This window comes from Branchiostoma belcheri, unplaced genomic scaffold (assembly GCF_001625305.1).
Source record: "Branchiostoma belcheri isolate BF01 breed outbred unplaced genomic scaffold, Haploidv18h27 scaffold100, whole genome shotgun sequence".
In the NCBI taxonomy this organism is placed as follows: Eukaryota; Metazoa; Chordata; class Leptocardii; order Amphioxiformes; family Branchiostomatidae; genus Branchiostoma; species Branchiostoma belcheri.
In genome coordinates, this window is record NW_017802381.1 from 1,117,873 (window position 1) to 1,144,969 (window position 27,097).

A 27,097-nucleotide genomic window follows, 5' to 3' on the forward strand; every position below is an offset into this window, starting at 1 on the left:
CAACCGCTATTGGTATTGATACGGAAGATATCACTGTTGATAGTTCAGCGCGGAAAAGGTACCACTTTGAGATGAGAGTCGTATGTTCTACAATCCAACTTCTTCGAAATGATTAATAAAGGTTTGACCTGTACTGCACTCTCTGTTGGTGGAGATCTGACTGTGTCCGATGAGTGTCACGTTGGTGATTTTGGCAAAGCCCCAGTCTGAAAGCCGTAAGATTCGCTTCATCTCGATCCCAGCCTTCTCATTGTTAGCCAGAACAAAGTCCTCGAACTGTACAGCTCCAACATTCACCCACTCTGCACCTTTCTCATTCCTATACGTACATGAATGGCTAGTCAACAGAGGTACATGTACACTCAACAAGAGACATAATAAAATATGTAAATCATGCATGAGCGACAGCCTTTGCATTCTATTGATTCATGTCATTGATTCAAGAATCCTGACTATGATCATTGGGAAATATGTTGTTCTAGGGTCATCATTATACATCATAATTCTGTAGCAGGTGGTGACTACGAGGTAGCTTCTTCCCACGAACAGTTATTGAATGCCCCACCTGACCATCTGGTAATGGCTAAGTCAATTGAGCATTCTAAAGCTGGGGTAGCCAGCCATTATGGCTTCCCTGTACCCAGCTGTAGGAATGTGGCCAACCCCCAGCTACGACTTCTGTATATAGTCACTGCACTTGTTTTTGTTCTTGTTTGTTTTTTACCACCACCACCGGTCACGCTGGGGAAGGACCACTCCCCTAAGCACTGGGTCCCGCGAGGGGTGTTGCTTAGTATCGTGTAGAAGGTGCTTAAAAGTTGTCAACGTCACAAGAGGCTCAGTGAAATTCCCACCTCCACGCCGTAAGACCCCTGAAGACCGCAGGCTGAGGCTTGGCACCCCAGCCGCAGCTTCCTCCCTCAGCAGGGTAGTACTCCTGGAACACCCACAGACCAAACCAACCCTGCGAGTGGACAGTGTTGTTCTGGAAGACTCCTAGTGGAACTCTCTGCGGACAAATATCTGGATCGTAGGACGCACCGTCGGGATGCTTGTGCATACGGTACCAGAAACCGAAGTGGGTTCCTCCTGCTGCATGGTTGTGCTATTGTAGGATAGAATCATGACAGTCGTGTAAAAATCAGCAGCAGCAACAGAGCTTTCCGTGCCACTTTTTTTCCATGTCAAGAAAAATCCATAGTTAAGGTACAAGTAATAAAGAATAGTGACGTTGTCCAAAATGTAGCTTTTATAATTCCTACCCGAATGGTGTTATTGGGGTTGGTAACCCAGTACCCAGCCGGTGTGATGTCATCGTTCAGCAGACTGGTGCTGGCTTTCACGAACAAAGCAAGATTATACTGAAACACAACAAAGACTATAGTTATACAACAACATATCAGAGAGCACATTTGGAATGTTCAATAAACATTTTTATCTTCGCCGTTTTTGATAACGTTTGCATGCATGTGTGTATGTGGTTTAGCACTATAACCAAGGTGCTATAGGTGAATTGTCATCAAGTTTGGTGCGTTCAGAACTGCAGGAGCCAATTTTGTTTCTGACTTTGGGAGGCCATGACTGGAGAAGGGGCTGATGGGCGATTGTCGATATGATGATTGACATAATCGCATGCTAATTAAGCAAATTTGCATGATTAATTGATAAGCTTGTAATTAGGAAATTCCATAAAGTAACTGTGCTTTATGACAGGACCTTCAAACAAGTGACATATGTAACATTCAAATATCGATTATGCAGAGGAGGACCTCATTTGCAGAATCACAGGCGAAAATATTATATCATAGTGGCAAATTATAGGAACTTTATTTATACATGTGGCGTTTATTAAAGGTAATGTAAATATCATTCGACATAAATCTCGAAGCTCATTTGCATAACAAATGAGAATGCCACATCAACTTTCGTTGTTAGGGCCCTGTCACACTTCTGTGAATCGTCTTGCGTATGAGTTGCGTACGGGCAATTTTTTGATACGCAGCCGTACGCAAACTGAGCACTTCATATGCGTCTCAGTAGTTTTGTGTAAGTTTTGTGAACGCAGGCATACGCACAGCACACGCACCGCCCGGCTCTGTACGCAGCGTAGTTTTGAGCATGCCCAAAACTATGCTGCGTACACCGTTACGCATGTCATGCGTTTTTAATACGCAATGCATCGGTCAAGCACGGTATGAGTATGCTATGTGTTTGTGGGGGACACGCGGCTCATACGCTGATCTGCACCTGGAACTGCACCTGTGCATAAGCTGCGTACAATGGACAAATGCATTGCGTACTTACAGCGCTTTAGTGCCGTTCGTATTGCAACAGGACAGCGCATTGTACGTATTTGTAACTAATGAGAAGCGCAAAGATTGCGTACAGATCTTTTTTTTTGCAAAACTTCTTTTTTATTCGCACGCGCGCATCAGTTTTGGGGTTCCCAGAGGATGTCATCCATATAATCAAATCAACATGGCCTATAATCAAATCAAAATGAATGAGTTGATTATATGTGGAGATTGGCTTTTATATGTTTTGCTGAAAAGTAGATGATTATTAGGAAAACGTCTTTCCTAGAGTGCAATATGTTTTACAAAAATGCATTTTGACACTTTTTAACACAAAAGAACACCATTGTACCGCCTCACCCAAAATGATGATTTGACTTGATTTATTAGGCTGAAAAATAAAAAATGATGATAGGACTGGCCATTTTGCATATTATCAATGCATCTATATTTAACATAAAATATTTGCTTTTTGTTCCTTGTACTTGGGGATAATACGCCAGTTGCCTATTTTTTTATCCGAGAAAATGTGTAGTGTACGTAGATTGGTACAAAATCTTTTATAAAATTTAGAAGCATAAAAGCATGAAACATCTGAATATGATGGACTTATAACAGTAACCGCTTTGAACTGTGGTTGTAATGTCGTGTTTGTAGATATACAAAGGTTGTATTGTTACAGTAGTGTTCGCAGAGATGTGTAGTGTCCATGCTATCTGTGTGTATGCGCAATTGTAAACTGTATTGCAAGTATGGTTGTTATCATTGTTTTCAAATCATTAAGGGAGGGTATTTCTTGACATCTCCAATTCATCAAGGCTATCAACAGTCAAACTGTTATGTTTGTATAAAGTCCGGGTACGTGTATTTAATTTACCAGACAAAATATTACAGGAAATTGACCAGGGCTAGCGCAAAATGGAAACAAACACATTTTATCTGAGTTGAGGGCGGCCCATGATGAGAAGGACTCAGAATGAAACAGCGGGAAGAAGCAGGGAATACGCACACAAGACGCATGGCATTCGTCGGAAGTGCGTTAGGCATCCGGTGGGCATACGTTGTGTGCGCCCGGAATACGCTTGGCCTTCGTAATGCATACGAACGCCATACGGATGTCATATGCAATCTATGCGCTGAATTCGTTATTCATACGCTACATGTGCGTCACAGTATCCGCGCGTATTGTGCGTACGGCAGAAATGTCTGTACGCAACGCATACGCAATGGCTATTCGCAAAAGTGTGGCAGGGCCCTTAGGAATTTCAAACTGTGAACAACTTCATTTCAACAAATTGATGAGACTGGAGAATAAGACCTTTTTTTTTGTATAATCAAAGAAGGGACCTTTATAGTGCGTTATTATCAATTGTTAATATCATTTGGCGGAGGTATGGGATTGTTTCAGAATTGTAAAAGGATTGTTATTGTTGTTTGTTTGAAGGCATGGTAATGTAAAGTATACACAAGCTGGATGCTTTACCTGAATGATGTTTCCCGTTTCAATACCATCCTCAATGAAGAAAGCTCCTCCCATGATATTGAAGACCACATTACGTTCCACCAGCAGGTTGTGTGTACCGTGCATGGTCACGGCCCTGTTGAAGCTGCGATGGATGGCGTTACCACGCACATAGGAGTTGCTCATGTCGCCGTTTAGATGAGAGTGGATGGGGTAGCGTCCCAGGCGGAAGGCTTGTCCAACATACGTGAACTGAAGCGAGAAAGGTAGTATGTGAAGTTAGTACGCATCCACAAGATACAGCATTCACAAGGCAACAAGGGATGGCACATATGGTAGAAACCGTAAGCAGCGTCTTGTTTAACTGCCAAAGTTCTTCCTAGTTTTAAAACCACATCCATACTTACACAACGCACGTAATGTGCTCGTATAATATGTTGAGTAGCACTCTGCCTGATGTATTATGCGGAAAACTATTTAAAACTTTAAACTAGTAAAATCTTAGATTTTATACCTCAGGGCTTTTATTGTATATTTTTATATGTAATTTGTTATGTATAGTTGATGGTGTTGAATTTTATGTGTTAGAGAAGATGCATGTGCACAACAACAATTGTTGCGCGCCGCAGGACTAGGGGTTTAAACAAAGAATTTATCGAGACCGGACACCCCTCTTTGCGAGGGTCATATACGTGGACCAGACCGAGAATATCTTAAACACGCCAAAGGTCAACGGTCGCGACTATTTTCACGCTCAAAGGGGTGTTCTGGGGCTGTGGCCACCAAAGGCACCATTTTCACACCCGAAAACACATATACAATAAAAATAAAAGAACATGCATCATTTACAGCCCAATAGCAAAACATACACCGAGTCCCAAAAAAATCCGTCCACCCAAACGCGAGAAACAGCTGAGAACATGAAAATCTAAATCTCTCACAAAACCCTTCCGCGGAAGGATGTCTCCTCCCCCGGAGGTAACAAAGTCTCATAACCATCATCATCAAGTCTTACCTCTACATATTCAATCCGGGCTCTGACACTTTCTGCATTTGGTTCTGATTGGTGGATCAGAACATGGCCTCCGAACTGGTCACTGCCGACCTCTTCTCCGAATCGACCCTGGAAGCAAGTCTGCGTAACAAATTCCCCTGTAGCGAACGGTAATAGAAAATGAATTCAAACTGTTTAATGTAAAAATTAAATGTTCTTCAAGTACAGTAATACATACGGACAAATTTGTAGTCGTCCGTAAAATATATTGGCAAGTGATCGGAGACCTCTACTTTTGTGAATTTTGTCGCCTAAGAGAATTGTCTCATTGATTGTGAAATCAGGGTTGCAATTAGCAAAATCAATTTTCTCTGGTTGATTGAAATTACTAGACTATTAATACAAGATGGTTTAGTCCTCTACTACATTTGGGCATTTCTGAAGAATCCTTGTAAATGAATTAATGTATCAACAAATAAATAGACAAGTAAATAAATAGATATATGGTACTGATGACAAACAGTCTAAACTTTGTGATCCAGCACTAAATAAATTGGGACTTACCCAAATTTTCAGCTAACTCCGTCAGCCATGTTCACGGAATGGACTCGTCTACTGCTGCTTCCGAGACATGACGTCGGAAACACGTAATTGCAGCAGAAGGTCATGCATGCCAGATAACCTATGTCGCCCCCCGTCTCTGTTCAGCGTTGGCCGGTTGGCCCGAATGTACACAGCCCCCTCCACTATAAAATCCAGTTCTGAATGCAGATTTTAACTTTGTCCAACGAGACGGAGCGTCCCGGAGATTCTATGTGTATATGTAGGGACGCTTCTGAATCGGCGGACCTCGGTCGTTGGTTTTCGAAGAGGAGGAGTGAAGGAGGCTGTGTAAATCAGCAACCACCACTACATGTCTGTCTAAGAAATTTGACTTATCCCTTTTGAAAGATTTTAACTCACCCAAAACACACAAAAGAGAAAGAAGGACATACCCGTGTCGAAACCTTCCTCACAGGCCTCAATTTGGTCGTGCCAAGAAGGATCATCAGAACCCCTGATGACGACGTTTCTGGTGAGAAGAGCGACTTCTCCTTTGGTCTCCAGCGTCACTTTTCCATTTGCGAATGTCTCCTCTACAGAGATATGCTCGTAGTCCAAAGGTTCTAGACATTTTGGAGAAGATAGAACAGGTGATCGTTGTATTTAACCACCGCCTAGATCAGAATAATTTATCTCTCAACGACAGTTTACGAAAAAACACAGGAAGGATATTTATGTCGAAAACTACCCAACCTGTAATGGTGATGGTGACACCATCTGCAGCTACTGACGCTATTTGTCTCACTTCCGTCTCGGCCTGGCTATGTCGGTACCCAGTCGTTGCTATGGCGATGCTGTCCCCTGCCTTCCACGTGACCGGCTGCTCCAGAACGAGCGTTGTCGCCCCTGGAGCTGCTGTCTGGGCTAGCCGCGTCCACGTTACGGGGACAGGAGAGCCTAAATGAAAGGAAAAACATTGTCAAACTTTCAACTTTCCTTATAAAACACAGTTGACATTCGTCACAAAACTTTCAACAAATTCTTCGGCCATCTTCAGGAAAACTGACCATAGGAAAACGTTCACGTATTCACGAATTGCGCCTCCCGAACACCTACATCGCAAATCATGGTCGGAGCAAAGTCGACTGCATGGACAGGTGTTGGACGAATTTGGCTGCTACATGGCTATTCGGCTGTGCTTCAACATGATTAAAACATTTGTGATTCGGTTGGGATGTCCGATCATGGTTGGCTGTTGTTCGGCTGTACGTCAGCAGAACGCTAGCCTGCCATTCGTGAGTAAGTCAGCAGTATTCGAGGCGTGTTCATGATCCAAATTTAACTCAAATTCGTTTTGAGGTCAGAGGTCAGAGCGGGCCCGAACGTCAAACGGACCTGGTTTTGGAACACTTTCGGGGAAGGTCATGAATGTGTGGCTTTATTTGGGAAACTTGAAAACTTGCATACGTTACCATGTAGGTCTAACGTTCCGTTCCTAACTCCCAGAACTTTAGCGCCATAGATCGGCAGCTCCTTGGAGCGAAGGTTTCCGTGCAGAGTGATGGTAGCCTGGTGTTGGAATGGAGCCTCCTCTGTACCGACTTGAAGAGTCCCTCCATCAGTGATGAGGATGTACTCAGACTGAAGATGCACATTTCCCGCGTCATCGAACAACAGTGTTCCACCTGCATGGTCAAGTTGTCATGTTATTGAGTTGTGGGCGCACTTACTTAGTCAAGTTTCTAGTTGTTTTTTTTACATTCGGAGAGTCAAAATCTTAATCAATATGATTGGGCTTATTTTTTTACCTTCACAAAAAAGGTTATGTTTTGTGTCTGTCAGTATGTGAAGTCGTGGGTGGATCTTACTGATATTTGGTATGTTGGTAGGTGCTGGCAAAATTAGTGGATTCTGGTCTCCTGGCAGCTTTATATGGCACAGTAGGACGTCTTGTTTTATACATATCTTACTATGTGAATATATAAAAACGAATTTATGGGATCGTGCTATGAACTCAAGTTACCTTATTGAATATTTGGTTTTACATTTATGTTTATTTCTAAATCAATGTACATCATATACATGTACATCATATACATGTATACATCAAACAGTCCCTACCTTGGATAAGCAGCATTCTGAGTATCGGTGTGTCAGTATCCAGCAGTAACGTCTGTCCCGCATGCACAATAACAAAGTCCCCCTCCTCGGGTAAGCCTTCCCCGCCCCAGGTGTACACAGAGGACCATCTATCCACGTAGTAGAAGTCTGCGTTGCCCTGTACCATACATAGAAGAACTTTATTGCACGACAATTGCACATGGTGCAATGTATGGCAAACTACATAGAGAGAGTAACAACAATAAAATAAGTGTGTTGAATAAGACCTAATGTCTAATAAAACCTAACATATATATATATATCATAATTATTCAAATAATAAGGGATAGCACAAGTCTTTGATAAAGTGTTACAATCGAGTGGGCTAATCACAAGTTTCGGTATTTTTTCTAATAACAAAGCATTCCTTTATATATCTACCTATTTTTGCGTTGTGGAGACCATTACATGTAAATTCAAATCTGTCTCCAACATCGAGAGTCTTGAAATCTATGGTACTTGATTCGAGAAATGTGAATAGCTTGTTACGTATAACATCATATTAGGTACATTCCATAACAAAATGAAATTCATTTTCTATATGCTTTGGACAAAATGGACAGAACCTTGGTCAGGGGCTATATTGTAATATCTACCTGTTTCAATATTCAATTTATGGCGACTGATTCTTAATTGAGTTATTGCTTTACGAGCTTTCAAAGTTATCTATATCACAAAGGTATGTTTCTTGTTCATAACAGTGCTTTCTTTTAAATTTGCTAAGAAAAGACAGCTTAGAATTACTTCTAAAGCAACTAAACCATTCCTGTATACGTGTATCTTGTAGCCAATGGCGAAGATGGTGTGTAATATAATCTGTTTTATAAGCTTCAGGTTTCATCCATATATGTCCAAAGCCGTGGTAGTTGAGAGTGTCTTTAACATATGAGTAGAAAATTACAATACATGTACGTATTTAATATTTGGTGACATCAATGTATTTTGAAGATTGAGCTGTTGTCTTGGTAGATATAGTCGTACTTATGACTTAAACAAACAAACTAGAATAGACGTAAGCCAATACACTTATATGTTTTCTGCAATTTAGTGTTACTCAGCACATAGCCAAGCTGCGCATTATGTAGACGTAAGTGTCACAGCTCAATCTTGTTCATAATGACTTCTACTAACACAGATGAACTTTCAAGATAAGACTTAAGTGTGTTCATGATTTAGTATGTGTTATAATGGCAAGGAACACGAAATACTATGCCTCTAACCTTAAAAACAACTACTTTTCAAAAACCTAGTTCAACAAGGTGGTTCCAGAATATGCTGAGAATGTAGCAGTCAGAGTGTACGACTGTTGTTAGTATGATGTGATTTGGGACCGAAGCAGTCGGAAACAAAGGAACAGGACAATGTGAATACCAATGTTATCAACCTGAAAGTACTTTACCTGTGTCGCAATTCCAGCTATTCCCTCTGCCCTAAGTTTGGCCCTCACGCTGCCGCTGTGGGCTTCAGTCACACAGACGACCTCTGTCTCCGACGGTACTCCAGAGATGATGCAGTCACTTCCCGCAATCGTTACGCTTCTGATGCCACTTTGATCGCCGAACGAGTTAACAGACCACGATTGAGAAACTCATAATGTTACAGTTACCTTCAAACATCATAATGATTAGAGATACAAGCAACATGTCTTGTTGTGCTTTTTCGGGTACATGGGCATTTTCATTTAAAAAAACATTAGGTCACACTGCTTTAATTGTATGGGTGACGTTCGCGCGCGCATTGATTTTCGCCTGTTCAAGAAAAAAAGAACCATGCACCAACTCCAAGGCTCTGGCCTGGATTCCATCCTCCGTAGTCCATTGTAGCTAGAGGCAATAGGAAGTCGGTGGTACATGTAATTGCGGAGAACGGCACCCAGGCTACCGAGGGCCGGCTTATCATAAAAATGATCTAATACCGTAAATTTTCAATAACAGCTTTGTATACCTGTGGTTAGCAGTATTTTGGGTGCCGGATTTTTCTATTCACCCTCTCGCATTAGTTTTGGGATCTTCAGAGGAGGTTATCCATAAAATTTAGTCAGTGTGACCTAATCGGGTAATATTCAGTAATTTTCAGTATAATTCAGTGTGAGACTGGCGCATGGTAATAATGAAATAAAGGTCATAAAGTGATCGCTATTTTCACTGTTGGCAATGTCAAGGTTATTTTTAGAATTCCAAGGTTTTTTTTAGAAATGACAATGAAAAAAAACTGAATAACCTGAAAAGTCATACCGAAGATTAGTCCCTGTGATGGTGACAGTGGTTCCTCCTGCGGTCCCTCCCAGGGCAGGCGACACGGAGTCGATGACGGGGGTCAGGCTGCTGTCATAGGTGAACGCGTCGCTCAGAGTTCTTGTCTCTTTACCGACGACGATGGCAACATCACAAACCACTGTGCCACTGGCTAAGCCTGTCAGGACAAAGCCAACGGGATATTTTACTGAATAAGAATTGCAGAGGCGATGCCAAGGTTACATGTGTACTACACAGATGAAACAAATAACTAGAGAAGTAACATTTGCAAAGCAAATACATAATGTTTACCTTCGGACATGGTCTGCCCTGTTAAATTTTTACTCAAACACATTCACATACATGTACTAGGAGTATATGGTGAGAGGAGTAGAGCAGACCATGAAATTGCAACATTATTTAACCCAACGTCAGTCACCATGGTGACAGATGTCAACAAATCATGTCACTGGCCAGGTCAGAGGTTAGTGTTTGGAACAGAGGAGGAAGAAGAAACTGAATAAAAACAATATGTTTTCCTTCGGTAAACATAAATACTGACCATCATATGCTGGTAGCTCACAGAATATCCAGTTGGGAGCAACACTGTTGATGGGACATGGACGACCACACACGGCGACGGTTGCGTTTTCAGAAAAACCAGTTCCCATTAGCGTCAGATTTCGGCCACCTCCAAAACTTCCTACCGAAGAAATGTGATTCAATATACTTGTAGTTACTTAGTGTTAACGAGGACTTGATCATGGATAATTTAAGATAAGCTGTTCAAGTGTAAAGCATATTTTATAGCGTTTTATAAGAAAGAAAGAAAGAAAGAAAGAAAGAAAGAAAGAAAGAAAGAAAGAAAGAAAGAAAGAAAGAAAGAAAAATAAAAAAGTAAAAAAATCCTGGATAATTTAAGATAAGCTGTTCAAGTGTAAAGCATATTATATAGCGTTTTATGAGAAAGAAAGAAAGACAGACAGAAAGACAGAAAGACAGAAAGAAAGAAAGAAAGAAAGAAAGAAAGAATGAAAGAAAGGAAGAATATAATATACAATCACGTGAGGATTATCATGGCATTTGTTGTGGCATTTTTCAAATAACAAAGCAATGTTTTACATATTTACCTAGTAGTTGATTTTGCATTGTGGGAGTTACTGCATCTAGAGATATATTTTAATCTGTCTGTAACATCGAGTCTCCTTAAAACTGTATAATCTGTATGAAATCTAGAACATTCCATGACAAAGTAAAAGTCATCTTCAGTATTTGACCAAGGTTCCCACCTGTTGTTGGCATCACTGCAGACAGTGACAGCTCGTAGCTGAATGTGACTGCGGACCTCGCCGTTCCCTTCTCGACGACCGTCACGTCCACGGTGTAGTCACTTCCGGCAACGTGTTCTCCCAGAGTACAGATGATTTCTGTGTCTGATGATGTGTCAACCACACAAGGAGCGCCATCGATGGACACTTCATTGTCTGCTGTGGTTTGGCCAAACCCAGACCCCGTGATCGTTACTGCCGTCCCACTGGTGGCTACAGCTGGGCTGATACCACTCACACTTGGAGTTAGAGTTGAGCTGTACGTGAAGTCTTGTGGGGGATAGGCTTGGCCATTCGAGACCACTGATACTTGAACTAGGGGGTCACTTTCATTGGTCGCTGAAAAGAAAATTGATTGACAATAAGTAAGCAACATTGTATGTGGAGACGTCGTAAATAGGAATAAGACTGATAAAAACAATGTTGGTGGGACAAACTTCAATATACCATGTACAACTGTTGCGCAATAAAGTTATTATTATTATAAAGATAGTTTACCTGCGGGAGTGATGCAGGTGACAGTGGTAAGATTAACGAACAAGACTTCGCAGATCTTTTCGTTCATGGTAACCTCGGTGTCACTGTCAAAACCGTTGCCTGTGATTGTCAAGGTCGTGCCCCCGGCTTGACTCCCCTGAGTTGGTGACATGGTGTTGATGACAGCCAGGCCGGTCACTACCGCGCTTGATGCGGCGTTTCCTCGTCCCGCTACATGCACCCTGACAGGCTGGTCTCCCACAGGTATGTGTCCAGCCGTGCAGGAAATGACGTCATCAGTAACTGACGTAACCACACAGGAAGTCCTTTCTCCGAAGCTGACCGTTATGTCGTCTACAGAAGTTCCAAACAAACTTCCACCGACTGTGAAAACGGCAGGAGATCCACTTGTCCTTGGGTCAATAGCTGAGACCTTTGGGGTTTGCGAGTTCTGTGAACCAATAGGAAGGTTGATTATTGCTAGAATGATAATCAAATGAGAAACTGTTTACCTATACACTCTCTCTATCATATGTTTCATTTGATACATTAGATGATACGACGTTTTCATAACAAATTTATATATTCTCAATATTTACAATCAACTTTCATTTGCTGTGTTAATTCCAACTGCAGATTCATGCTATCGTTTCCTCTAGATGTTTTGTTTATGGAATCATCCTCAAATGTGACTCGGACTCTTACCCTGTAGGCATATTGGCATCCGCTGTTGTCTCGTCCGTCACAAACACTGTCAATGCGATATCCGTTCACTACCTGACTAACTGTGACTTCCCTGGTTCTCTCCGATGCCGCTTGGGTTACGCAAATAATTTGATTATAAGACAGAGACTGAATGTAGCAGGGGACTGTTCCGACTGCGCTGGTGGTGCTGTCAGCCGGAGACGTGAATCCTGATCCGCTGATAGTCAGTTGGGTTCCTCCTTCAACAGAGCCTTGTTCCGGGAATATAGACGTTATCTTCGGCATGAGAGCGAACATGCGAGACTCTTCCCCTCCAAGAATGGCCATCCTGGCGTATCCGCGATTCTTGATGTTTACAGACACGGGGAGAAAGGTTCCCACCGGCATGTTGCTACCAGGGTTAACCACGCACGTGATGTTGTTGGATGTTGATGATGTCACGTCACAGGAGTATCCACCAATCAGAACCTCATTCTCGCATGTACTTGTACCGAAGCCCGTACCCTGAATGGTGACGGTCTGCCCGGCAGTTCCGCGGGTGGGGCTGATTGAGGTGACAGTCGCCGTCAGACAGTCACGGAAAACGTAGCTAAACTGAGAGCTGGAAGATGCAATTGACTGATCTTCGGAGCAGCCCAGAACTTCACTTGTTGAACCTGGGCATGTCTCTTCCAATGCTGGAAATATGAGGAAAATGTCAGAAAAGAAGAAAACACAAGGAAGACGGTCCAAAATGCACCGTAAAACATTTTGTAGAATAACCAAAGCTACAAAGTACACAAATTGTATGCCTACGATTTATCTGTATATGGCATTGAATATGAAACGTTATGAAGCGAAACAAAGTAATATTGCAAACACACTGTGACTAATTGAGTTGTATCAGCACACTCACCAGGTTCGGTTCCGGTAGGATCGTAGACTGCTTCCATGCCATTGAGCTTGAATGACAAGATCTCTGTGTGGTCAACGGGTTTGACGACTTCCACTTTCCCACGCATGACGATATCGCAGTTGTCATCAACGCAGCCACTTGAGTAGTAAAAATCGCCCACGGTATTAAATGTGTAGGAGTAGGAGCCTGCAAAAAAAACGAGTAATGAGCTTCTTCTTTTATTGTTGCCGAATTAATGACTTTCTATTTTCAGTTGGTCATATTTTCAGTTGCGTTTGTCCTTCTGTCTGTTCGTCAACAAGGTAACTCAAGAACGACTGGGTGGATTGGTTTCATACTTGGTACGTTGGTAGGTTGTGACGAAAACTAGAAATGATGAGATTTTTGCCCCCCTAGCTAGTGGCTTCTCTTAGTACTGCAGCGCAAATTCCAAAATTTAAAGTCTTTCGAATGACCCGGCCGGATCGTCGTGATTTTTGGTATGTAAGTAGCTAAATTGATGCTTGGCATATTTAAATTACAATTATGCAGATCAGGATATAATCTGCATTATAAATGAGGAATTTCTATAAATCTGTCGTGTTCGATATTAGGGCTATGAAACACATACATGTATGTGACATATGAAATTGAGAACAATAGGAGATGTTAGCAGATGTTGATTATGTAAATGAAGACCGAATTTGCATAATCAATGTGAAATTGCTACAATTTCATAGTGGGAACTGCTGTGAATTTAATACTTGCCATAATTGGAAGTTCAGTGAAGGTGAACAGCACCTCATTTGCATAATTTATGAGGGAAAGCTAGAATAGCCTTATTTCTCATGACAATCCTGTCATTGGGTGGAGAACATGATCAGCTGATATAATATATGCATATGGGGCTCTTATAATTTGCATAATCGCAGTAAAAGTGTATGATTTGGACTTTGGACGGTTAACATGATTTGGTAAAGGTTTGTCAGAGTTCGCACTTGCATATAACCAACAATATCATGTCCATACCAAACACCAGTGTGTTGCATGTTGCTAGGCAGGGGCCATGTGAATAATATGCATAAAAAAATTTCTAATGATCTGGATTGTAAATGTAAGCCATTTACAGGTGGTCATCACTATGTCTATGCATAAGATTTACGAAAACACTATTTATTTATTATGACTAATCTTCTACATATGTTAAAACTTAAGTGATATAAGGTTTGTACGACGTAAGATTGTTATAGGGTGTACAATTGTAAGATTGTAAATACCTAAATTTGTATGTAAACAAACATCAGAATTCAGTCAGGTATGTCAAGGCTGCGAGATATGTTGTTGATATGTTGATACAAATAAACCAATAAATATAAACATGCATGGGGTATGAGGTCTCTGTTAATGATTATATTTTGACATTATATGAAGGCCCATTTGTTTACGACACCGACAATTGGTATTTGACTCTTACCTTGGCTAGACTTTGGTCCACTAGAGAAGCCGTTTGGCAGCAGTTCACCATCTGTCCCGGTAGTCTGTCTGACGGCAAATCCAACACCTTGTGTAGGGGGTGACCAGGTCCAATCCACCGTGTCTCCTTCCTCGATGGTCAGGGTACTTTGGCTCCAGGCGTAGCCTATGCCAAGGTCTAAGAAAGGGCAAACGGTTATACATATATACGGTAAAATAGCACTGATGATGTGTAATATGACGAGTTTTTACGTTGGAAGCTATTCATTCTTCTACTTGAATGCAATTTTAGGCGCAAAACTGGATATATTTTGAATAAGGCAAAATCTATGATATAGACACATACTGCACGACATTAGCATATTTGAATTGTTATTTCAAACTTGAGGAGCTGAAACAAGTCCCAAGATGAGTCCGTTATTTTCTGGGTGGTACCCTCCAAATCAGCCCAAGATCATTCCAGTAACCATTTGTCGACACAATTTGGCGCATTTTTGCTCCATGAATACATTTGGTACATTTGGATAGTATTGTGTCAACTTGGATAGCGTTGTGTCAGTTTGTAGATAGGTGACTAGGATATTGACTTTGATTTTCAAGCCCTAAAAACTGCATTGGGTGCATTCAAACACAGCTAATATTCTGCTTACTTGGATGCGCTCCCTTGTTGTCCACGACATGCCGTCTACCAGCGGTCCTCATCCTGCACCAAACCTCCGTAGAGGAGCTGGAGAAGACCTGGATGGACGGTTCAGATGAACGTAGTGCAGAGACAGTCCAATGGAAATATTGCCGAACACCAACCAGACCAAATATCCAAATAACCAAAATTCATATCAATATATTGTTTTAAGATCATTTTAGTCACTTATTAGTTAATGATTCATATATATTATCTTTCAGCGGGTAAAATAGTTAAAATTAAACATTAAACAGATTTGCGTCGCATTCAAAAGTGCGTCAAAAACATCCTTATAAGTTATACTAGTTTGTGACGGTTCATTATAATTGTACAATATGAGGAATGCAGTATCATACCTCGCAAACTGTATCACCGAACATAACGGCATGTTCCTCGACATTTGAACTGAAACCCACTCCAGAAATGCCCACAACTGTCCCACCGGACAGGGAGCCTCGAGATGGGTACATTCCCGTCACGCACAGGACGTACTCAATGGTCGGGAATAACGCGGATCTGGAAAATAATGACATGTTGATAGACCCTTTGGTGGAAAGCGCCCATTAGAAAACAAACTAAGATCAAAGTGTTTAAGGCATGTATTGAAACAATTCTTTTGTATGGGTCAGAATCGTGGATTATGAATATGTCACATTCTAGAAAACTAAACGGAACATACACGAAGATGCTGCGAGTAGTTTTCAATACACCATGGTGGAAACATACTACTAATGAACACTTATAAGGTTCGTTACCAAATGTAACTTCAGTGGTCAAATGTCGACGACTAAGCTTGGCCGGTCATGTAGTACGTAGTGAAGAACCAGCCAGTAGACTTCTACTCTGGAACCCTGATACAAAGAGAAGAGTTGGACGTCCAAACATAACACTTAAGAAACTTATTGAAACTGAAACTGGCTTGGAGGGACAGGAACTTATCTCTGTGATGTATGACAAACAGTTTTGGCGAGCTAACTTTGTATGCTCCACCTCTACGGAGGATGAAAGATGATGATGATTGGTGCACAGGTCCCGTTCCACTCCCTGTGGAGCATAAGGGGTGGTGCCCATCACAATTTCTGTGGCCCTTGGGCCATACAATTGTGCAAACACTACAGTCCCTGCCAGGGGGCTAGCTCGCTGGGCTGGCAGTGTTGTGTGTTTGACCTTCCCACAATCTTCCCATAAGTCTTTGGTATAACCAGGCCGGGGTCACGATCTCTCGGTCACAAAGCGAACACGCTTCCCGATTGAGCCGGTACTTCAGTTCATACAAATATTTGTAAACATGCGCGTGCGAGCAACAATGCGTAACAACTTACCCGTCCATTACGCCATATCCAGCCCCATCGACGTGCAGCAAAATGTCGTACTTTCCTGGTCCCAGGGCAGGCAGGGAACATGTAACCTTAGAGCCGTTTACAGCTGTAAATGTATGTGAAAACATGTCTTTATCATTATTCTCATTGTCACCTCTTAGCCTCTACCAGGAAAGAGTAGAAATTGGCAAAATAGACAGATGACATACCAGGGGGGTTGGACCAACTCCCCTGGTAGAGACTAACAAATTCTTGATGTTTCCGAAGTTTGTACAAACATGTGGACGTAAATCCGTTAACAAAGGATACTCACTCGCTGCAACCTCCAAGATCTCTTCAGAACCTCTGAAGAAAAGAGATGTCGAATGTCCAAACCCTGAACCCTCGATTGTCAAAGTATCTCCACCTGCCAGTGAACCAATGGATAAAGATAATATTTCTTCAAACATACATGTGTCATAAAAAATAACGTCACTCTTGTCCTCGTGAATAGGCCAGTATCTAGGATACGAAACAAAGATAGGCACCTATAGAATAGGAGTATCACCTGAGGTTCCCACCTGACAAAACACACATTTCAATGTAAAATGTGATCGCTCCGACTAAGTGACGCGGCGATCCTATCCCCGGTCGGGTGATGTTGAATACATCCTGTAGTATTTTATAGTTATCGCGGCCCATCTATTGCATAACTATAATTATATAACATAAATAGCCTAGTACTGTACTCACCTTTAACGATAATTTGGTTAGGGGAGTAAGCTGTGATGATAGGGGTTAGACTGACGTTGTACGTGAAGCTATCTGCAGCTTGCATGACGGCACCTCCGTCGCCATTGATGGTGACATCTACGGTCCCAGGAGACTTAAAAAATGAAAACAGTTTAACTCTTAAAGAATCTGGCATTATTAAAGAATCTGGCATTATTAAAGAATCTGGCATTATCAAAGAATCTGGCATTATTAAAGAATCTGGCATTATTAAAGAATCTGGCATTATTAAAGAATCTGGCATTATTAAAGAATCTGGCATTATTAAAGAATCTGGCATTAATGCCAACGCCACACTACTGGACTGTCCATCCGTAGAAAAGGAAGACTGTGCATGGTTTCTTTGACACCTAACACTTTAGAGCTAAATACATTTTATACTTATGTATTATATTGATATTAACACAGAAGAGATAAACTATAACATTTGGCTCAGTCCTTAGTCACTGTTGAAGATCATGTCTAACGTAGATTATAATTACTCACTCCAGGAGCTACAAGGCAGAGGATGTGTTCGTTGCTATGGGAGATGACGTCACAATCTTTTCCACCAACTCTGGGGACGTCATCATCAGCAAAACCAAATCCCGTGATATTCAATTCAACACCCCCTGTAATAATGACGTTTTACAGGGATGAGGTCTATGCGCCTGCATATATTCTTATGGCCATAAGCTCTAATGTTTATAATAAAGAGAACATCGAGTTACAATGCAAAATGTGTTTATCATAAAAGAGAAAATTGAGTTACAATGCAAAATGTGTTTATCATAAAAGAGAAAATTGAGTTACAATGCAAAATGTGTTGAAATCGTTAAAACTGCAATTGAAATAATAACAAAATAGTTACGATGTTGATGATGAATGGAAATAAGAACGTTTTGTAAAATGAATCACCCAGTATTTAGCGACAGCTTTCGTAACGTTTAGATACCTCCTACTCCAGAGGCTGTTGGGCTGATCCCGGCAACGGCTCCCATGTATGTGAAGAACACGTCTCCAGTGGCTCTGCCGTTCGGGTTGGCGTCTGGATCGTTTCCGTGCGGCAACACGTACACCTTCACGGCATGCTGTCCTCGTCCAGAATCCCCAACTGCAATGTTAACAGTGATATCTGATTTTCTGATTTGATTTATTGAAATTGCAACAGTGCATTACACGCGGAACAGTGGCAGCTGTTGCTGGTGTTGTGTCCCGCACATAGAAACAGATACAGGACAGACAATACTCCTTTTCACTTGAGTCTAGTGGGGAAAGTCGTGTAAAGTGCCTTTCCCAAGGGCACAAGATCGGTGGCATGTCAGGATCTAGGACTCGATCCCGGGACCTCTTGATTCCGAGTCGCGCACGCTTCCGTTGCGCCACACGACCCCACTAACAGTGACATGGTCACCGTTTGCAATTCTACATGAGGACAAAAATGTCAGGGACGAACGAATTGTACCCAATCAAAGTATCGTTTTTGTGGAACTCTGGTGACGTGGCCCAAGTCATGCTTATATCAAAATTACAACTTATTACACTTTCTTATCTCAGGCCTGACGTTGTCCCCATCAGGTATTGTGACGTACTGGTTACGCCTTAATCAGAACACTCTATACACCCTTTCAATTAGCTGCATTACACCATGTAAAAGAAATATTTGATGAAAAAATGTTCTTTCAGCATACTTTTACCTTTCACGTCATTATAACTGTGTGTGTTGTCCCTTGCTATTAGCCTCATTGGCTAATAGCAAGGGACAACACACACAGTTATATACGTGAAAGGTAAAAGTACCACTGTACTGGTAGTATTTCAGACATAAATGTTCATTACCTGTGCATCGTATAGACCTGCTGGTGCAGGCAGTTGGTTCACAGACCACGCCTTCGTCAGTATCCCCCGTAAGACCAATGAGCACCCTCATGTCATTACAGTCAATACTGAAACCAGTGCCGACAATCTCAACTTCAGTCCCGCGTTGTCCTTCCGAAAAAAATATATAAAACATGTCACAATTGAATCAAACAAGCCTCCCTGATGTACATTTACATAGACATAAGGACGTGAATGAGAACGCTGTTCACACTGCGCACACTCAAGTGTAATTGCTGATTAATCATACAAGAATAGAAACAGTCGCATCGTGTGGCATAATGCTCATGAGCGCGTTCGGCTCGGAGTGACGCCCACCGGGCCTTTCGGCTAATCAGTGATTCTGTGCAAACACTGGTGAGGGCACAGCCCGATTTGGTGGTGCCAGTGTGCCAATATCTGCACATTTGCCACCGCTGGAACCGTACATTTTTATATGCAAACAGCTGCGGTACCTTGGTTGGGGCTGACACTCGTTACAGTGGGAGTGTTGTGTGTCGCCCAGGAAAAGCTGCAGTCTCCCTCACATCGGGATGGGATGTTGTTGATAGAAACCTCCACCTGAAAACAGAATGTATTTGATATGAGACGCAAACAGCACGTGAAGTGCGTCGGTGAAGGATAGACATCCAGGTTATAAGATACGCCAAAAAACAGTTACTCAAGCAACTGGATATGATTTTTGGAAACGGTTAGACGTCTGACCTGTGTATTACATTCTTGGTTCGAACCAACTCTGTCTCATGAACATGCTATGACGTTTTGGTGACAGATAGCTTTCCTGTGAGGAATAAATGGTGTGGATTTTGTCCCCTTAGCGGCTTGTTCTGAAACTGCAGGGGTTCTGGCGAAACTTTTTAAAGTGTATAAGTCCAGAAAGGAACAACGTATTTTCGGCGTTTTTGGTATGTAGGTAGGTTAGAGATATGTACATAATTAAATGCAAATTATGCAAATGAAGACTCAAATTGTATAATTAAGGAGGGAATTCTATAATTACATTGTTTAGATAATAGGACTTTTACAATTATTGTAATCTATGGCAGGTGGAACATCAACAGATACCAGTTATGTAAATAATGATCTAATTTGCATAATTGATAAAAAATTCTATAATTTCTTAATGATGAATAATGGGAATTTTATACGTGTGTAAATGTTAAATATCACTATGCATATCTTTTTTACGGTGTCACTCAATGCAAGCCTAATTATTTTTGGCCACTTCTAGGCATAGAGCTAGAGGTATAGAACTGTAACAGCAACTCTTCTCCCTGAGTCAGAAACATCAGGATTGAGACCAGACCAATTTCTCACAAGTAGTGAGGACTAACTGACCCAATAGTAGAAGCAAGGGTTACGAGGCTGGTCGGGAAAATTCCCTACCCCTTTTTAGACCATAATGGTTTGTTCCACTTCCGCTCACGTGGGTTCTTTAACGTGCTTGAGGTGTGTCTCTCCTCAAACACGGGACCTCCATTTTAACGTCCCATCCGATAAGACGCCCCTAAATGAAGCTAGGTAATCATTTTCACCTGAGTGAAGTGAGGAAAGTCGTGTAAAGTACCTTTCCCAAGGGTACAACGTCGGGGCGCATGGTCGGACTTGTTCGGGTACGACCCGGAATCGAACCCGGGTCTCCCCGTTTCATAGTCCAGTGATGTACCACTACACCACACGACGCCACATGTTACTGCATAATTATCAGATGTTTAAATGAGACATTGCCAAAGTGTAGGGATTTCACACGGAAAACATTGAAATTTGACTTCAGAAAAATTCATCCTGGGGTCGCGTGGCGTAACGGCAGAGTGCTCGCCTCGGAACCAAGAGGTCCCGGGTTCGATCTTGGGAAAGGCACTTTGCAGGACTTTCCTCACTTTTCTCAGGTGAAAAATGAGTATTGTATTGTCCCCTGTGTTGGTGGCGGCATTAATATAAGTTGAAAAACTTGAGTGTGTTCCCACCACGTCTTCTGATGACATGTTGGAATGTAAAAAAAAAATATATTAATCGTCTTTTATGCAAAAAAATGCAGTCAACGGATACTTGCAAACATTACCTGTGGTGTACCATGCCGTGTACGCAGCATATCTCCCGGGATGGGGTCAAACCACAGACCGCCATGGTTGGTGGTACTCTGCTCAATCTTAACATCGTTTCCTGTCAAGTCTGTTCCATCTACCTGTAATATCAAACAACAAAAAAGTAGAAGCGATGAAAAATATACCACGCCATTGAAACATGATGTTACCGATGAAAGTCATTATTGAAACTGTGTGATCTCACCTCGAGATCAACTTTATCGCCTCCATCGAGCAGCCATTCGATCTTCCACTCGTAGCCAGAACAATCTCCTTCACGGTCAACCTGAGCGTCAATGCCAAGCTCCAGCTTCAGGATGTCGGCCAGGTCATCCTCTGTGGCATTTGCTCGTACTAATGTTTTGTGAAAACGATGAACATATCAGTTCTAAAGATCGATAGAAATCAGCATCAGACTATAACGTAGCTTCACCTGTACCTCATGTGACATTCAATGGCAACTTCATTATAAAGATACTCTCAAATTGAATGCGTATGAGAAAACAACTTTTGAAAATGCGCACAAAAACTGCATTTATATATTTGAATATGTTTAGATATATGTATATATATATATATATATATATATATATATATATATTATATATATATATATGTATATATATTTAAGCATTATCATTAACATCTTTTATGAAAATATGGTAAGCATTTATCTTTATCATACTTCTAAACTCACTTATAGTCATCACATTGACATCCACACATAAAGAAAATGGATAGTCATACGTATGTACTAACAAATTTGATAGTTCATACGGACTCTACCTGCAGCAACTCTGCCATCGAATGTAATATAAAAGTCGCCCTGCACAGGAAGACTTGCCGCTTGCAGCTGCTCAGTGTTAACATCACAGTTCCCTGTGCACGTCACCTTTAAAACATTAAGCAGGAATATCATTAATAACGTGTAATTTGCTGCAATCATATCATCTTCAAATCACAAAATCATCAACAACGGTTCTCATAACTTAACAGCTTCTCTTGATAAACTATGACTCCAGTAGTAACAAGATGTTCTTTGAACATGTATACAGATGTACATGTATACAAAGAAAGACAAAGATAAACTGGAAAGGGTACAGAACCAAGCTGCAAGATTCTGCACGAACAACTACGACAACGACAAGATATTTACATACAAAATTGGCATTGCGATATTCAAAACAATTCCAAACTTTCCTTTCTTTCTACTCTAAATAAACACTATAAACAAGAAAACTACCTTTCAAACATAAAAAGACTTGACGTACGTAGCGCAATCACAAAACTCAGAATTGGCTGTCACAAACTTAGTATAGAAACCGGAAGATTCCATAAAATTCCCAATGACCAGAGGGTCTGTCCATTTTGTCCAGAGCTTATTGAGGACGAATATCATTTTTTGATTGTGTGTCCTAAATATATTAATGTACGCAATGCACTATACACTAGACTATCAGATTCTTTCCCAGCATTCACCACGATGAACTTGGAAAGAAAATTTAAATACATATTGACTTGTGACAACCCCTACATGCTATACATAGGGATATATATTAAAGACTGTATGGATATTAGAAACTCCTTCAACGATTGTATAAGTTGATACCTATCTCATACTAGCCACCCACTTTTGTATTAGATTAGCTTTATAAAAATGTAGTTGACATGTACTTACTTAAGTTAGTAGATGCCATACTTTGTACACTGTACAATTGTTGCGCAATAAAGTTATCTATCAAAGGGGTGGTAGTGTAACGGAAATGAAGAGAAACCTACAGTGGGGGTCGCTGGAAGACAGACGTAGAATGTCCAGACTGTGCATTATGTACAAAATGACTAATAAACTGGTGGATGTACCAACCACTAAGTATCTGATACCAGCCCAGAAAAGAACAAGAAACATCCCAGAAAAGAACAAGAAACAGTCATGCCTTCAAATATCAGAGTTATCAACCAAGAATTGAGGTATTCAAAAACTCGTATTTCCCCAGAACTATCGTAGACTGGAACTCGTTGCCACCAAGCACAGTTGGGGCATCATCACTAGAAAGCTTTAAACAACTCTTGCAATCAAATGTGCAAAGATTGAGTGTAACAAGTCGTTCGGTGTGATATAGCTAGCTGCCGCCGCGCGGCGTGCCTGCGAAGCTGGTGTGTTACGCCTAAGGGCGGTTATACCGGCTACAGATACAGATACAGATGTATCCAGCCAATGCCAAAAAAAGCGCGGGACGAATGAAAACGTACTATTACTGGGTGTCTGTGTCTCACCTGTACGTCCACGGGAGGGAAGCTGTGCCCACAGTTGTAGGGAATGAATGTGACGTCATATCCACCATCACATCTGTCCACCTCCACTTCCCTGACGATGTTGCCGCCGAGCTGAGCTGCCAGGCGACGACTATTTGCTACGTCTAAGAGGAGGTAAATATTGTTTGTGTCACTAAGTAGCAAGACAATATCTAATCAAAGGCGGGTTTTATTTGAAACACTTCACAGCCCGAAGGCTGAATTACATGTCCCGTACATTGTATAAAACATATTGTGACAATACAATTATACTTTTTACAATACAACACTAAAGGTGTTTAATAAGTTCTGTAATAAGTCAAATAAACAGGTAAATATACAACTTTTTCATTCCTAAATTCAAACTTGTAGAGTAGCTATTTGCAGGCGAAAATCCGAGGTATTTGTTACTGAATGAGATGTAAGTAATAAAACACTACTGACCCTCTGGTCGCATGGGCTCCACTTTGCCTATGAAAAAGTTGTCGATGAAGAAGTCATCCGACTCTTCTGCCGGTTCCACCTGGATGTCCTGGATTCTGAGGTTGGATGCTGGCAATCGTAGGGTGGAAAATAAGGCCTGGAGGTTGACGCAGGAGTATTTCCATCTGAAAGTGATTTTTGTTAATTGATATCCCTTAAATCTACATTATACATAATGCTATCTCCGTCCCACACTCAACTAGGATTGTCCCGGTGGCTCGATGCTCCCGCCGCATCAATCACACTCAAACATTGCAGGCCATCGCGAGCAGAAACAACTTCTACAGGCTCTCGTTCTTTCCCCGCACCATCAGGGAATGCATGGAACGAACTTGAGCCTGGTGCGGCGGAGGCGGGGTCTCTCGCCCAGTTCAAATCTGAACTGGCGAGGACCCTGCTGCATTGAGCCACCCCATCATGTCTTGTATATATGTAAATATTACTAATGCACTAATGCACACACAAAATCAGTTGTCTTATGTTCCCTTCTCAGTTATCCTTGTTTTTCCCTTTGTTTTTTATGTACCGGGTCACAAATGTTATTAACAATGCGTAACGGCTGCTAATAATCCTACACTGTAGGGCTGGGCAGTAACGGAGAAGAAGGAGAAATCTTCAACATTGACCTATACACTCAATTGAACAATAAACTTTTTTATTGATTGCGGGTAAGATTAAAAACTCTTTTTCGATCTAACGCCATGTTGAACCCCTTTTTCGATCTAACGCCTCTGGGAACCCCAAAACTGATGCGAGCGTGCGAATAAGGTTTGGCAAAAATAAAAGTTGAACAAATGACTAAACACACGGAGTATGGTATGGCGAATGATAATAGACTCTTCATTTTCGTTTCTTCACATTTTCTTCTTTTCCTGAATTGATTTCGGCATTCTATGACATTAGTATCGTTTTCAAATACTTTGTTTGCAACATACGATATATATTCGCTCATTTGGTTCTATTTACAGTAAGGTCGAAAAACAGTTTTTTGGAAACAGACGAAAATTCATGCGCGCGCGGATGTCATCCATATAATCAAATCATCATGGCCTAACATGTACCATCCTCTCCTGCTATGCCTTTGATTTTAGCACAGAGATTAAAACGTACAATTTATTCATCTCTTCCTTCCTTTCGGAAGTAAAGCGGCTGCTGTATGACACGAAAGACTCCCAGCACACTCATCGAGAAGGGAAGGATGACCCAGATAAATACGCGAGCCGTGGCGAAGCTGCATTCTACTATTAGCCACTACATCACGCATCTACACAGATGAGGATGACAAAAGAAGAAAAATGAAGGAGGGTGACATACTCTCTGTCGGCAGCGAAGTCCAGACTAGTGTCATTTTCAGGTCCAAACCAAGTAGTCTCCTCTTCCTGCTCCCCGTCCATGTCGTACCGGAAACGGAAGCCGATTCTTGAAGCCATGTTACCCTTGTAGGCAAAGCACACCTGCGGAACATAAGGCATGTTATTTAAATTCTGGCAGATTACAACAATAAAAGTCCTTATTCTACACATGATTCCTGTTCAGTACTACCATTTACCTGGCCATTGCTCTTTTAGAAGGTGGTGTTTGATGTTAGGGGGTTCGGGGTTCGGGGTACTGGGATTTCTTGCGAACAGCTCCATCAAAATGTCAGTGGTGGGATGCCACACAATATCCAGCCGACTCGCCCATTAGGCTGAGGGCATAGCCGTTCAACATACTAGTCACGGTGATCCAGGTTTATGCACCTACCTCTGACTATGAGGAGGAACATATAGAGGAGTTCTACTCACAACTCCAGGACACTATCAAGAAGTTTAACAAGAAAAACATCCTGACTGTGCTAGGTGACTGGAATGCAAAGGTAGAAGTAGACGCACAAAAGGACTGGAGTGAGCACTGAAGCCCATCCTGCAATTAAACAACTAACGAAAGAGGTAGACGGTTACTTGAGATTGCCAGTGAAAACAATTTAGTATTAGCATACACAAGCCGTCATGGTACGCGCTAAACGACAGTTAATACCAGCTTGACTACATTCTTGTACATCACCGTTTCCTGGTGCAGGTGTAGGAAGTGGCCATGATCTTGTCATTATGAACTTCCTGATTAGACATAAAATAACTATAAAAAACTGTAGATTAGAATTTGATTTGGAGAAACTGAAAGGCCCAGCTATATGTAAAATATTCCAAGCTAAAATAGACGGGAAATTCGCACTCTTCTCAGCGGTAGAGGAAGATTTAGAGGTCCTGACTAACGCCTTCACCACGGCAATGGAGACAACAAAGAGCACCATATGCTCCCTTCGGCGCAAAAAGAAATCATGGATGAAAAATGAAATCCTTCAGTTTTCTTTTTTTATTCCAACATGTAATCTCCAGACGTGACGCAGTGACGGCACACTCAAGTTTTATCAACTTATATTAATTCCGCCACCAACACAGGGGACAAATACATGAGAGGACAACTCATTTTCACCTGAGCGAAGTGAGGAAAGTCGTGTAAAGTGCCTTTTCCAAGGGCACAAGATCGGTGGCATGTCCTCCAGTTGTGAGATAACGGTCACCTAGAGTCACCTAGAGCTGAGACACATATTACCTCCAGCACCCCATCTCCCAATTTACTTACATAGATTTGTTTTCTAAGCCATTGTTCAATATAATTCAAAATAATAATGACAATATTCAATAACAAAGGCATCATACCACTTTGTCCATGCTTGGATCGATACCGTAGAGGTTGTGGTCTGGGTTGCTTTTATAGAGATGTGACGGATTCTTGAGAGACTTCCGGCCACAGAAAGGTTCAGTCTCATCAGCTTCCACCTGCAGAGGAATGCCAAGGCGATTTCTTCACCGCGTTTGTCGTAAAAATCGGTTACAGTCTAGATCATCCATGGGGAAGACTGAAAGCTATAAATAATGCGAAATTGCCTGGTTTGCATTTTCATTGAGATTGAACAAACAAAATAACCGTGTCTTTATGTTTCTAGGTGTGGGGACGATATCATGCAAAATCGGGCTAGCAACAGCATTAAGTAATGTTAGCTTGTTATCTCATTACCTAATATC

General features: G+C 41.5%; 1 protein-coding gene across 4 annotated transcripts in view; it reads right to left on the minus strand.

Annotated features, from left to right (window-relative positions):
• The window catches only part of LOC109473796 (fibrocystin-L-like), a 59,963-nt gene that overhangs the window by 28,094 nt on the left and 4,772 nt on the right, over positions 1–27,097 (minus strand). For 3 of the 4 annotated variants that reach the window (XM_019773891.1, XM_019773873.1, XM_019773865.1), the window contains exons 8-40: positions 26,732–26,851; positions 25,347–25,486; positions 23,994–24,157; positions 23,532–23,674; positions 22,044–22,149; positions 21,463–21,611; positions 21,236–21,358; positions 19,629–19,734; positions 19,135–19,284; positions 18,251–18,409; positions 17,803–17,927; positions 17,278–17,410; positions 16,859–16,951; positions 16,549–16,651; positions 15,583–15,742; positions 15,195–15,282; positions 14,546–14,722; positions 13,093–13,278; positions 12,198–12,874; positions 11,514–11,943; positions 10,977–11,354; positions 10,250–10,390; positions 9,688–9,865; positions 8,853–9,000; positions 7,415–7,571; positions 6,766–6,978; positions 6,047–6,250; positions 5,746–5,916; positions 4,772–4,908; positions 3,778–4,008; positions 1,263–1,361; positions 855–1,105; positions 129–319 (exon numbers count right to left, since the gene is read on the minus strand). In XM_019773891.1, coding sequence (XP_019629450.1) covers positions 129–319; positions 855–1,105; positions 1,263–1,361; positions 3,778–4,008; positions 4,772–4,908; positions 5,746–5,916; positions 6,047–6,250; positions 6,766–6,978; positions 7,415–7,571; positions 8,853–9,000; positions 9,688–9,865; positions 10,250–10,390; positions 10,977–11,354; positions 11,514–11,943; positions 12,198–12,874; positions 13,093–13,278; positions 14,546–14,722; positions 15,195–15,282; positions 15,583–15,742; positions 16,549–16,651; positions 16,859–16,951; positions 17,278–17,410; positions 17,803–17,927; positions 18,251–18,409; positions 19,135–19,284; positions 19,629–19,734; positions 21,236–21,358; positions 21,463–21,611; positions 22,044–22,149; positions 23,532–23,674; positions 23,994–24,157; positions 25,347–25,486; positions 26,732–26,851 — 6,031 coding nt within the window. The remainder of the gene's footprint in view (positions 1–128; positions 320–854; positions 1,106–1,262; positions 1,362–3,777; positions 4,009–4,771; positions 4,909–5,745; positions 5,917–6,046; positions 6,251–6,765; positions 6,979–7,414; positions 7,572–8,852; positions 9,001–9,687; positions 9,866–10,249; positions 10,391–10,976; positions 11,355–11,513; positions 11,944–12,197; positions 12,875–13,092; positions 13,279–14,545; positions 14,723–15,194; positions 15,283–15,582; positions 15,743–16,548; positions 16,652–16,858; positions 16,952–17,277; positions 17,411–17,802; positions 17,928–18,250; positions 18,410–19,134; positions 19,285–19,628; positions 19,735–21,235; positions 21,359–21,462; positions 21,612–22,043; positions 22,150–23,531; positions 23,675–23,993; positions 24,158–25,346; positions 25,487–26,731; positions 26,852–27,097) is intronic. The other variant, XM_019773881.1, reaches the window with a different exon arrangement.